We start from the raw sequence: 11033 nt of genomic DNA on the forward strand, positions 1-11033 counted from the left end.
GGCATAGAAGGAGAAACTTCCCTGAAAAAAGATGGCCACCGGAGAGAAAGCTCCCGTCGAGCGGGAGGAGACGCCCGGAGCCACGAACCCTAGCAGAGCGGCTAGGGCGAAATTTAATTCAGATTGAAGTTGTATAATAATTATGTTGATGCTCTTGCATCAAATTTTATAGATAATATTATGTGTTTATAATCTTCTTCATTGCCTCTTATAAGCTCGTAATGCACCTATCTTTATATTATGTTATAAATTTTATTTCTAATCACATGATAAGATTATGTTAAAATTATTAATCATTCTTAAGGAGAATTATGACAAAAAAAGTTGAAGGTGGACATTAAAATATATTTAGGCTTCTTTCTTGCATATAATATTAATCTAATGATTTGCAATTTATTTTTCTTTAAATGATGGTATTGTAAACATTCAATGTGAAGTATCTCCATTGTTATCAACTTGGGTGCATGTTTTTTTCTTGATAAGCTAGTTGGTAGGGAAAAATTATTATGTGTGGTGTCCGGACGTCAATCCGTGACCTCCGGATGCACAACGTCACTCAATGCACAATGAATAGGATCATGTGGCGCGTCCAGATTGACCTCTGAACACGTTGGGACACCACACAAAATAATCTCGATCTCATTTGATAGGGAAGAATTGGTGTACGGTAGTTTCATATTATAAGAACATTTTAATTTTTTATGGTGTTGGCCAACCACAAATGGTTGTAAAATAGGGGTGCGAAAATTGAGTTTTGGGTTGGGTTCGGGTCGGGTCAAAGTGACATGGGGTTCAAACGGGTCAACCCTAACCAGACCCGGATATGTAAACGGGTCGAAAAGTTTGACCCAGACCCAACTTGTCGGGTTGACCCGACCCAACCCGGATTTGGGTTTTGCTAGCGCCGGAACAGTGGAACGGCGGCGGGTGGATGGCGGTCGAGGTGGCGGACGCGGGGTAGCGGGCGCGGGGCACCGGGCACGTGTGGGCGCGGGGCAGCGGATGCAGGGTAGTGCGCGCAGGGCAGCGGGCGAAGGCAGTGGGCAGCGGGCGGGAATCCAAAATTTTTAAATTAAACGGATATTCGGTTGACGTGCCTGTATTCGTCAAAAGCGTGCAGAATAATCACGTCTACAACATACCAAAAGTTACGCGGTGAAATCTTTGCCAGTACCAAACCGGGTACGAAAATCGCTTACAAAAACACAAATCTGAGCACCATTTTGCAAAATCTCAAAATCTCTGAAAACAGAAGTAGGGTTCGGAATCCTTACAGCGAGACAAACAAAATATCCAACAGCAACGAACGACGAAAATCGCTCCGCGGGCCCCGAAATCGGACTTCTTCCTTTGCTTTTCCGCCCTTTCTCTCTCCTCAAAATATCTGATTTATAAAAATGTTTTCTCTCTCCTCAAAACGAGCTCATTTTCTTATATCATTAGTGGGATCGGCCCGGCCGATCGCCACATCGTCCCGGGACGATCAGACCAAAATTGATAGTCCTGGACGACTCCCAGAACTATTCTCAGGATGATATTTTCTACAGTGCAGATAGGCCTGGACGATCTCCAATCGGCCCGGACGATCCTGGGAAAAATATCACTTTTCCCAGCAGCTACAGCAACAGCAAAGGAACGAGGTCTCACAGTGAACCTCTAAGCACTTTAAGGAATTTGTTTCTACCATTCTGTTTTATTAAAAAATTGGAATTCGGTTATTCCCACGTCCATCCCCTTTTTATCTTGGCGTATTATTAATGGCTTGATCCCTGTGGATGAGAGGCTTAAGCATAAAGGTTTATTATTATTATTATTATTATTATTATTATTTCTAAATCCCAATGTTGTTTCAATTTGGATACTATTAGACATGTTTTTATTGAAGGCCCTATTGCTATTAATGTTTGGTATCTTCTTGATAAAGCTTTTGGGTATTTATATGAGTTACACCACTATTTCTTGTTACAATCTTCTTGCTCACTATTTTCTACATAGATGTGCTTTTCATATTTTAACTGTTATTCCTATGTTGATGTTTTGACGTCTATGGATTGATAGAAATAATAGCAAGCATCATAATATTAAGTGTTTTCGAATATAATCATTATTGTGCTAAAGAATAAAATTTATGATATGATCTTGGCCAAGCTCCTTCTCCCTATGCATTTTAAGGGAAAGGAGTGGGCTTCCTAAGGGGTGTCAATATTTGACACGACACGAAAACCCGACCCGAACCCGACCCGAAAATTTCGGGTTAGGGTCAATCCGAACCCGAAACGGGTCGGGTTCGGGTTCAACATTTCGACCCGTTTCAAAAATCGGGTCGGGTTCGGGTTAACCCTTTGACCCGAAATTGACCCGAAAGTGACCCGATTTTGACCTGAAAACCCGATTTTGACCCGCCAACCCGAGATTGACCCGAAAAGAGGAGATTGACCCGTTTTTGACCTGAAAATTAGCAATTTTTTTGTTGAAAACGGGTCATTCGGGTCGGGTCGGGTTCGGGTCAAGGAAACCGACCCGTTTTTAAAAACGGGTCGGGTTCGGGTTGACCCAAATAGTGCCGGGTCAGTTTCGGGTTCGACCCGAACCCGACCTGTGACCCGAAATTGACACCCCTAGGCTTCCTATTTCCATGTTTCTTTTGATGGTGAGAGAAAGAATTTGAGTTATTAAATTCTTTTTTGGAAGAAATATATCCTCCTTGCATCAGTGTAAATTAAATTGTCAATGGGTCTAAGAGTGGTGCTGGTGGAGGTGGTATTGTGAGGGACTATAAAGGTGCTATGATGTTTGCTTTTACTTCTTACATTCTTACTGGTTAGGTGATTGTTGGGGAGGCTTCTACTTTATTGTTGGGTCTTAAGCTTTATTGCAGGGATCACAATCTTGATAAAGTTTGGATTGAATCTGACACTTTAGTTTGATAAATCTCATTAAGTCTAAATGTTGTAGGAATGTTAGTCTGTTTTATATATTTCGAAATATCATGAGCATTATGGAGAATTGTGACTTTGTGATTTCTCACATTCATATGGAGGATAATGTTTGTGCAGATTGGCATGTTAAGAAATTCTTAACTTTATCTTATACTGAATTATTTTTTAATGTGAACAAGCTTCATGCCTTATGAGGCATGATCAAGTTGAACCAACTAGGTTTCCCTTACTTGAGGAAACTTTAGTTTCCTTTTCTTTTTGTTCTTTATTCCCTCTTGGTTATTTTCATGGTTTTGTCTTTCTCTCCTCGGACTGCTTTTTGATTCTTTGAGGTTCTTCTTCTTCTCTATTCATGGACTGACCCTTTAATTTCTTTTTCAACTTGCTGGAATAGTTCATGTTGCTGGGTTATCTAGTTTAATTTTTTAATTTGTTTCTTTTGTGCATCCTGAGTTGTTTTGGTTCTTCTAGTTTTTTGTTTGGGTGCTCAGTCCTTATTTATTAGTGGATGCTATTGGTTACTTATACAGATGTTATCCTAACTAGATTTGTTGGTCTTGGTTGTTCTTATTATATTTTCTTAGCTTGTTGGTTTTTGTCATGCTTAATTTGTGTCTCAAGTTGTTGGTGGCTTCCTCTTGGGTGGCTCTGTTCATTCTCGGTTGTTGTTTCATTGTATTTTTTGTGATTTATTTTATTTGGTTTGATGGAGTTTTCTTTCTAATACTTTTTATTTTTTGCAGGTATTTCCTTCAGTTTCTGAGGGGTGGTTTTGAGGATTATAGCTTGGGCTTCTATTTTGGCAATTATGGCTTTTATTGAGTTATAGGTGCTTCGGGTTGATTGTTGCTTGGTCCTTTTTTTGGTTGATGGCTTCCTACCTCATTTTCATTTTTTTAATCTGCTTTTGATGTTGTATTATTTGTAGGGATCTTTGGCTCTCTAGATTTAATTTTGTTTTAAATGTAGCTTTTTGAGCATTAGTGAGCAATTGATCCCCTTAAGAACATGCATGTAACCTAATTTTTATGATTAACATGTAAGCCCCTTTTGTGGTCCCGATCCCCTCCCCGGGCAAAAAAAAAAAAGGATTTTAGCACAAGATGCTTTATGGGTAATTAACAAAAAATTACAACAATGTGATCAAATTAAATGCTTACGAGTGTCAATTGTAGATGCTAGCTAATGAAGAAAGCTAATGAAGAACACAATGATATATCTTGTAACATATTTGAATTTGCAATAAATGTCATAAAGACAAGATGGTGGCCATAGTCTTAGAAGGATTAGATGTGATCCTCATTTGATGAAGGATGGATGCAACATAAATATATATGCTCGATGGTGATTATGATGCTTGTCCAATAGAGAATGATTCAATGCAAGCAATATTGTAATATAGATGTTCTTACTAAAGATTGTTGCAACAAAAAGGAAATTGTGCCACAAGTCTTAAGGGAGATGAACATGGTGCAAATATTTAACAACATAAATGAGATTAGGCATATGTATTGAGAGAGATAAATGCAGTACAAGGTAATGGCATAGGCCATGATGTAAATGAGGTTGTCACACAAGTTTTGAGAGAGATAACAGTCGCATAAGCAATGCAATGGTGCAGGTCTTGATGTATAATGATTGCCACAATGCAATAGTGTGGGTCTTGGTGTACGGCGCAAGATTCAGGAGCATTCCGCCGTTACCTGCGTCGTTCGTTACGGCGCAAAAAAATCCGCCTGAAAATCTGACGGTAATCGCGTGTTTTCCCGTAGTGTGTATGATGATTACTGCAAGGAAATAGTGTACTATTGCGACGACGTCGTAGATCTTTTATAAGATAATATGGTGTGAGAGAGATATTTACAAGTACAACACGAGTGAACCTATATTGTAGGTCTATAGTGAGATAGCCATATATAAAAGTGAGGTTATGATGGAGGTCCAGAGATAGATAGTTTCATAGCAATTGACTTTATAGAGTGACTCTTTAGAGAAATGATTGTGACGTGAGCAACGTTATGAAACATATCTTTAGTAATGGTTGAAATTATCAAGACCATTTCACTCAAAGAGGTGTCATAGTAATAAGATGATTTTTAGTAAATAACGAACTTCATCATATCTTTAGATGTTGGCGAGTGATGCTCATGCAACCATATATAAACTATTTAGCATAGTTGCTACAACATCATAATAACTATAGATGGGAGAGATGTGTCATCTAGTCCTAAGTGTTAGCAATTAACTCTCTTAATTGCCTCCGTTGTATATAAACAATATTGCATCACTACTAGTATATAGCTTGACATTTATAATTATAAATTGAAGAATATATGAATTAATCCCAAAGTGTCGATGGATTACACACATAGATATACTATATACCATTATTTCATAGGCGTAATAGTTATATATGGAAAGAAGTGACATTCTACGTCTAGGTGTTGAAGAAAGAAACTCATGCAATCATTTTAGACTGCCTAACACCATTTTTATGTCAACAAAACAATCGTAGATGAGAGATAAATTCTATCTTTTTGCGTAGGCGAGAGATGTCCATGTTGTTTTAGATTTTTTTTACATATATTGTGAGACTTTAGGTTAGCCTGTCACAATCCAACACGACATGAACATGTCCTATCGTGCTGATCTATGACAGTCAAATCCCAAAATCTAGTTTTAGAATATTTTAGATTATATTCCAATATTCATTTTAAGTAAACTCCAAACAAACTACAGCTATTAAAACATCCAAATATTAAAATAAACTCATCCACAAGATTACTTTCATTTCATCAAAATATATCTACACTACAATACATGGCTACATACAGATGTTATAGGACTAAATAATAAACTAATCATGACTGTACAAAAATCAAAATAGAGAAATATCTATAAACCAAAATATGATCCTAAACCGCTAATCAACAAGCTCATTTTCCTTTCAAAAATCCTAAAAACTAAAAGTAAAATCACAGTGAACTATAACAGCTCAGCCGGCCACACAATCATCCGATCTAAAATTTCAAATTCTTAACATCTCCCAAAATAAATAATTCCTTAAAAGTTATATATTCATAAAGAAAAATTAGCTCAACTTTTCAAAGAAGTTTCAACTTCATCATTATCAAGAAAAATAAAGTTTAATTTCATTCATTTATCTATAATTTTTATTCTATCTTATCATTATTATATTAAAAAAAAACTCATAATTAAAACTCACTTCTCATATTTACCTATGTAAGCATCAATAGTAGAAATTTACCAAACAAAAACTTGAATTCTACATTTCTACTCACAATGTAGGTCAAAAACCACTTTCATAAATTTGCCTAAAAAACAAGCAAGTGTAAGCAAAAGTAGTAAGTAATATCCACAAGTACGTGAAAAGATCCATGCCTTCACATGCACTCACTAACTTCTGTACAGCTTTATTGATATCTTTGCAGGTTTCTATCTTAGCTTCCATAATGAATAAATATGGCTTTGAAAAAGTTAGCATTTAGCTTCATAAAACCAGCCAACTCACTTCCAACCACCTATCTCTCTCTCTTATTTATTCGCCACCTTTATAGTTGCTCAGATTAATGTACTCTGCAAGCGTGGGTTCCATCTCCTCCTTCACTTACTCTTATCTTCACAGCTAACCACATGCAAGCCTTCAATGAACCTTAACAAACTCCCTGACTTCATTTTATATAGATTTATACCAAGCTGAAAAAGAATTAGAAAAACCTTTTGAATCGATGGTTGAACTTATGAACAGTAGCATTGTCCATTGTTTTTAAGAACAGCCTTCAATGGATTCCTTAACAAACTCTCTGACTTCAACATCTTTTATATTATGTATACAACCAGTTCGGTTTAATGAAAAGGCAACGTTTGAATCTTTGTTTTTTTTTTGGAACGGGGGTATTTACCCGCTGCCACTCCCAAAGTAGGCGCATGACGACGTAACTAATCCCTCGGTGGACCTACCAACAACCAACCCCATAAGTGCAGGGTCACAATTATTTCTCCCCATTTAAGGAGTCGCATCGCATGAGAGAGGAATCGAATATGGGTTGGGAGCAGGGTTCCCAACCACGCTCGTCCACCAACTCAGCAAAGCCCGATGGGACAACCTTCGAATCTATTGTTGAACTTTGTGAATCGTAGTATTTTTCCTTGTTTTAATTAAGAATCATACGACTATTTGTGTGGTTCAAAATTCAGTTCAAATATAAATAAACAAGATATTTTAAATGATGCAACTTCCTTAATTTCTTCTTGAAGTGATGGAACTTTGAATCTTTGTTTCAGAGAAGATTTTTTAAAAGTTTTCAGAGCAAAATAAGTTAATTAGCTCATATATTTTATATTTGATGTTATTTTAAAAAAATATTTTTGAGTTTTTGTTTGTTTGATTTGAAATTAAATATAAAAATTGTTAGTAAAATTGAAATTTCACTTTATTTCTCATAAATAAGTGAACTGTTATTATAGAAATTATGTAATTTAAATAACTATTATATATTTAATTGGAATATACAGCATACCAATAAGATTCATTAATTAAGTAAAAAAGATTTAAATATAAATTTTCTCTAATAAAAGCCAACACAAAAATATAGAGCACATCAAGAGTGGCACCCATGTGAAGTTTATTAAGAGAGAGATCCATGCAGTTTAATCTTTATTGCAGAAAGATTATTTTCAATCTTTATATATTAAAAAATCAATAAGAATTAATGATGCCCATTATAAACAAATAATTATTATACAACAAATATTAGTGATTAATTATAATAATTTTTTAATTAACTTAATCTCCCTGTCATTAAGGGAAATAAGACTAGTATATATACAACGTAAACCTTCTTTCAGATATCCTCAACAAGAGACCATGGAGGGCAGGCCTATTTCAAGCAAAGCCTGGGCTGTAGCTGTAACTCAGCTTCTAATTATGAGCTCAAGCTTGTTGAATGTAAAATCACAGTCATCAACAACTTTAGTTCCTGCAATCATTACCTTCGGCGATTCAACCGTTGATGTTGGCAACAATGATTACTTGCACACCATTTTTAAAGCTGATTTCCCTCCTTATGGAAGAGATTTCAAGAACCATGAAGCTACAGGAAGATTCTGCAATGGAAAATTAGCAACTGACATAACTGGTAAGAAGTCATGGATGTATAGGATATATGTGTATAGTTAGAACATTGTAAACATTTTGATGAATTGATGTTTGTGCAGCTGAAACACTGGGATTTACAACATTTCCAGTAGCTTATCTGAGTCCTCAGGCTTCAGGAAAGAACCTTCTGATAGGAGCAAATTTTGCTTCTGCTGCTTCTGGGTATTATGATGGCACTGCAATCTTATATGTGAGTTCTGGTTTTTTTAGTTGGTTTTACAGCACTGGATTGTCTCTTGGTGGAGTGCTGATTGCTAGTTAGGGCATCTTCAACCGAAAATCCCATTTTTCACTCCAAAATGCAGTGAAATTAAAAAATGTCATGATTCACCTCCAATTGAACTCCATTTTGAGCCCTTCTGCGAAGGTAACCGTTTTCTCCTCTTTTGTGGGTTTCTTCAGCAAATCCAGTAGAGACAGAAAAATAGCGTAGGTGAACAGTGGGACGCAAATATTGACGTCGCACTGTTCACCCGCAACCAAATAACGGAAGTTTTGTCGTTCGGGTAGAGCTCGCGAGCGACGCCATTCATGTGTTTGGAGTTCGGTTGGAGAAGGCCTTAATTAGGACTGCATCTTGAGATTCAATTAAGCGAATTGATGAACAGTGGATGATTAGTCCTGTTGGTATCATAAAAAATTAGCATGATCTTATTACTTGTTGCTGCACTTCTCCTATATTCAGGAATAAGTATTTTTTCATGAAATTAATATGGGAATATTGCAGCATGCCATACCTTTATCACAGCAGTTGGAATACTACAAGGAGTACCAGTCAAAGCTAGCCAAAGTTGCTGGGAGTAGCAAGGCTTCCTCTATTATATCGCAAGCTCTGTACATTCTAAGTGCTGGAGCAAGTGATTTCGTCCAAAACTACTATATCAATCCTTATCTATACAAAATCTACAGTCCTGATGAATTTTCTTCTTTTCTAGTTGGCATCTTCTCAGACTTTGTCACGGTGAGAAGTAGATGGTAGTTGAAGTTTTTCCTATATAGACTGACTTGATTTGGGCTCCTTCAATGTATTAAAATACTCTACCAATAACATTAAGGGGATGTTTGGTATGCGGATTTAGGCCGGATTTGAGGCGGATTTGAGGCGAAATCCAGCCAAACGGCCTAAAATGCAAAACCAAATCTCACGGAAACTCAAAGCCGCCGTAGACGGAAAATTCCGCCTTTTTGTCGTAAATCCCGGATTTCAGAAATCCTCTCGTTCGGCAGATTTCCGAAATCCTCTGGCTCTATTGGCGCGGAAAGGAAGAAACTCTGCCCAAATCTTTCAACCTCTTTAAATCCTGAATGAAATAGCTAAACAGTCACATAGGATTTATCATGAAGGTTACCAAACAATTTTCAGGATTTAACCCCCTCAGGATTTCGTAAATTCGGATTTGAAGGATTTATGAAATCCTACTTAAATGAAACCCTAGATTCTACCAAATAGCCCCTAAAGATCATATTGGAGTATCACTATATTCATAAATTTAGAATGATTCACAAGCAAAAATGTCTTATTGTGAATAATTAGTATCTAAGCTTTGGTTTTACAGGATTTGTATAAGCTGGGAGCAAGGAGGATTGGAGTCACCACTCTTCCACCAATTGGTTGCCTTCCAGCATCCATTACACTATTTGGAAAGGGAAGCAATGGCTGCGTTTCTAGGCTAAATTCAGATGCCCAAGGCTTCAACAAGAAAATTAATTCAGCTGTTAGCTCTCTCACAAAGAAACTTCCACAGCTAAAGATTGCCATCTTTGACATCTACCAGCCTCTCTATGAACTAGTTGCAAATCCTTCTAAGAGTGGTAGATATATCCTTCCTCTGACTCTTTTCTTGTTTATTAGGCTTCGTTTGAGATGCTTTCTTACTGCTTCTTAAAGCAGCTTTCTAATACAAAAGTTTTAATTTTTGAACTACAAAGCTACTTTAAGAAGCAATAAGAAAGCAGTCACAAACAAAGCCTTAGTCAAGGGTGTGATTGAAGTTGGGTCAGATACATTAATGATCAAATTGATTCTCATGTCAAAGGTTAAGATTTCGTTTGTGATGGCTTTTTTACTGTTTCTTAAAGTAGCTTTTTAGTTTTTTTATTCTAAAAAGCTGCTTTAAGAAGCAGTAAGAAAGATGTCTCAAACAAAGCCTAAGTCTATGAGTGAGAGCAAACCACTTGATATTTTGACACCGATATATTTTTCAATTGTTCAGTATGATAGGACTAAACTGACAAACTTTGATTACTATTTTGAAGGTTTCTTCGAGGCTAGGAGAGGTTGTTGTGGAACTGGAACAGTTGAGACTACATCATTACTTTGCAATCCCAAATCAATAGGAACTTGCCCAAATGCTACAGGTTATGTATTCTGGGATAGTGTTCACCCATCAGAGGCTGCAAATCAGGTTCTAGCAGATTCACTCATCGTAGAAGGCATTGGCCTTATTGCATGAGAGAAAGATATGGGGGAAAAATAGTTAAAGATACTTTCTGTTTTATTATTATGGAAAGTGTATTTTCCATACTGTGAGGAGAAGCTTGGCTTAGCTTTGGAAATGGCCTCTTCAATAACTTATGATGTCGTGTTAAGAAATTAACATGTATTCTATGCACTTGTTTTTGTTGTTCTTGAGATGGTCCAATATACCCAAGGAAGGAGAAATGTTATGTGGCATATAATGTGTTGAGATTGTATGAAATCTTAAGAATTGTTTATTTGTTTTTGTTATCTGAAAATAATCATATCAGTCATATATGTGAAAATTAATGTGTTTGGATATGGGAAAGGTTAAAAACTTTATACATAACTACGGCTTCGTTTGGGATGGTTGTTTTACTGCTTCTTAAAGCAGCTTTCGAGCATAAAAATTTTAAATTTTGTATTAAAAAGTAGTAAGAAAGCTGTCCTAAACAAA

General features: G+C 36.4%; 1 protein-coding gene across 1 annotated transcript; it reads left to right on the plus strand.

The window, feature by feature from the left end:
• Window positions 1-7821: 7821 nt before the first annotated feature.
• Window positions 7822-10618, plus strand: LOC110105207 (GDSL esterase/lipase APG). The gene is made up of 5 exons (XM_020834604.2): window positions 7822-8098; window positions 8178-8308; window positions 8846-9079; window positions 9675-9930; window positions 10375-10618. The coding sequence occupies exons 1-5, from the start codon at window positions 7828-7830 to the stop codon at window positions 10569-10571; spliced, it is 1089 nt and encodes a 362-aa protein (XP_020690263.1). The 5' UTR covers window positions 7822-7827; the 3' UTR covers window positions 10572-10618.
• The last annotated feature ends 415 nt before the right edge of the window (window positions 10619-11033 follow it).

Source organism: Dendrobium catenatum, unplaced genomic scaffold (assembly GCF_001605985.2).
Source record: "Dendrobium catenatum unplaced genomic scaffold, ASM160598v2 fragScaff_scaffold_370, whole genome shotgun sequence".
In the NCBI taxonomy this organism is placed as follows: domain Eukaryota; kingdom Viridiplantae; phylum Streptophyta; class Magnoliopsida; order Asparagales; family Orchidaceae; genus Dendrobium; species Dendrobium catenatum.

What these genes read in the sequence shown, in the direction of transcription:
- LOC110105207 (XM_020834604.2), top strand. Translation starts at nt 7,828, where the DNA reads ATGGAGGGCAGGCCTATTTCAAGCAAAGCCTGGGCTGTAGCTGTAACT. An exon ending in ATTAGCAACTGACATAACTG is followed by an intron (nt 8,099 to 8,177) that starts GTAAGAAGTCAT and finishes ATGTTTGTGCAG; the next exon opens with CTGAAACACTGGGATTTACA. An exon ending in ATGGCACTGCAATCTTATAT is followed by an intron (nt 8,309 to 8,845) that starts GTGAGTTCTGGT and finishes GGAATATTGCAG; the next exon opens with CATGCCATACCTTTATCACA.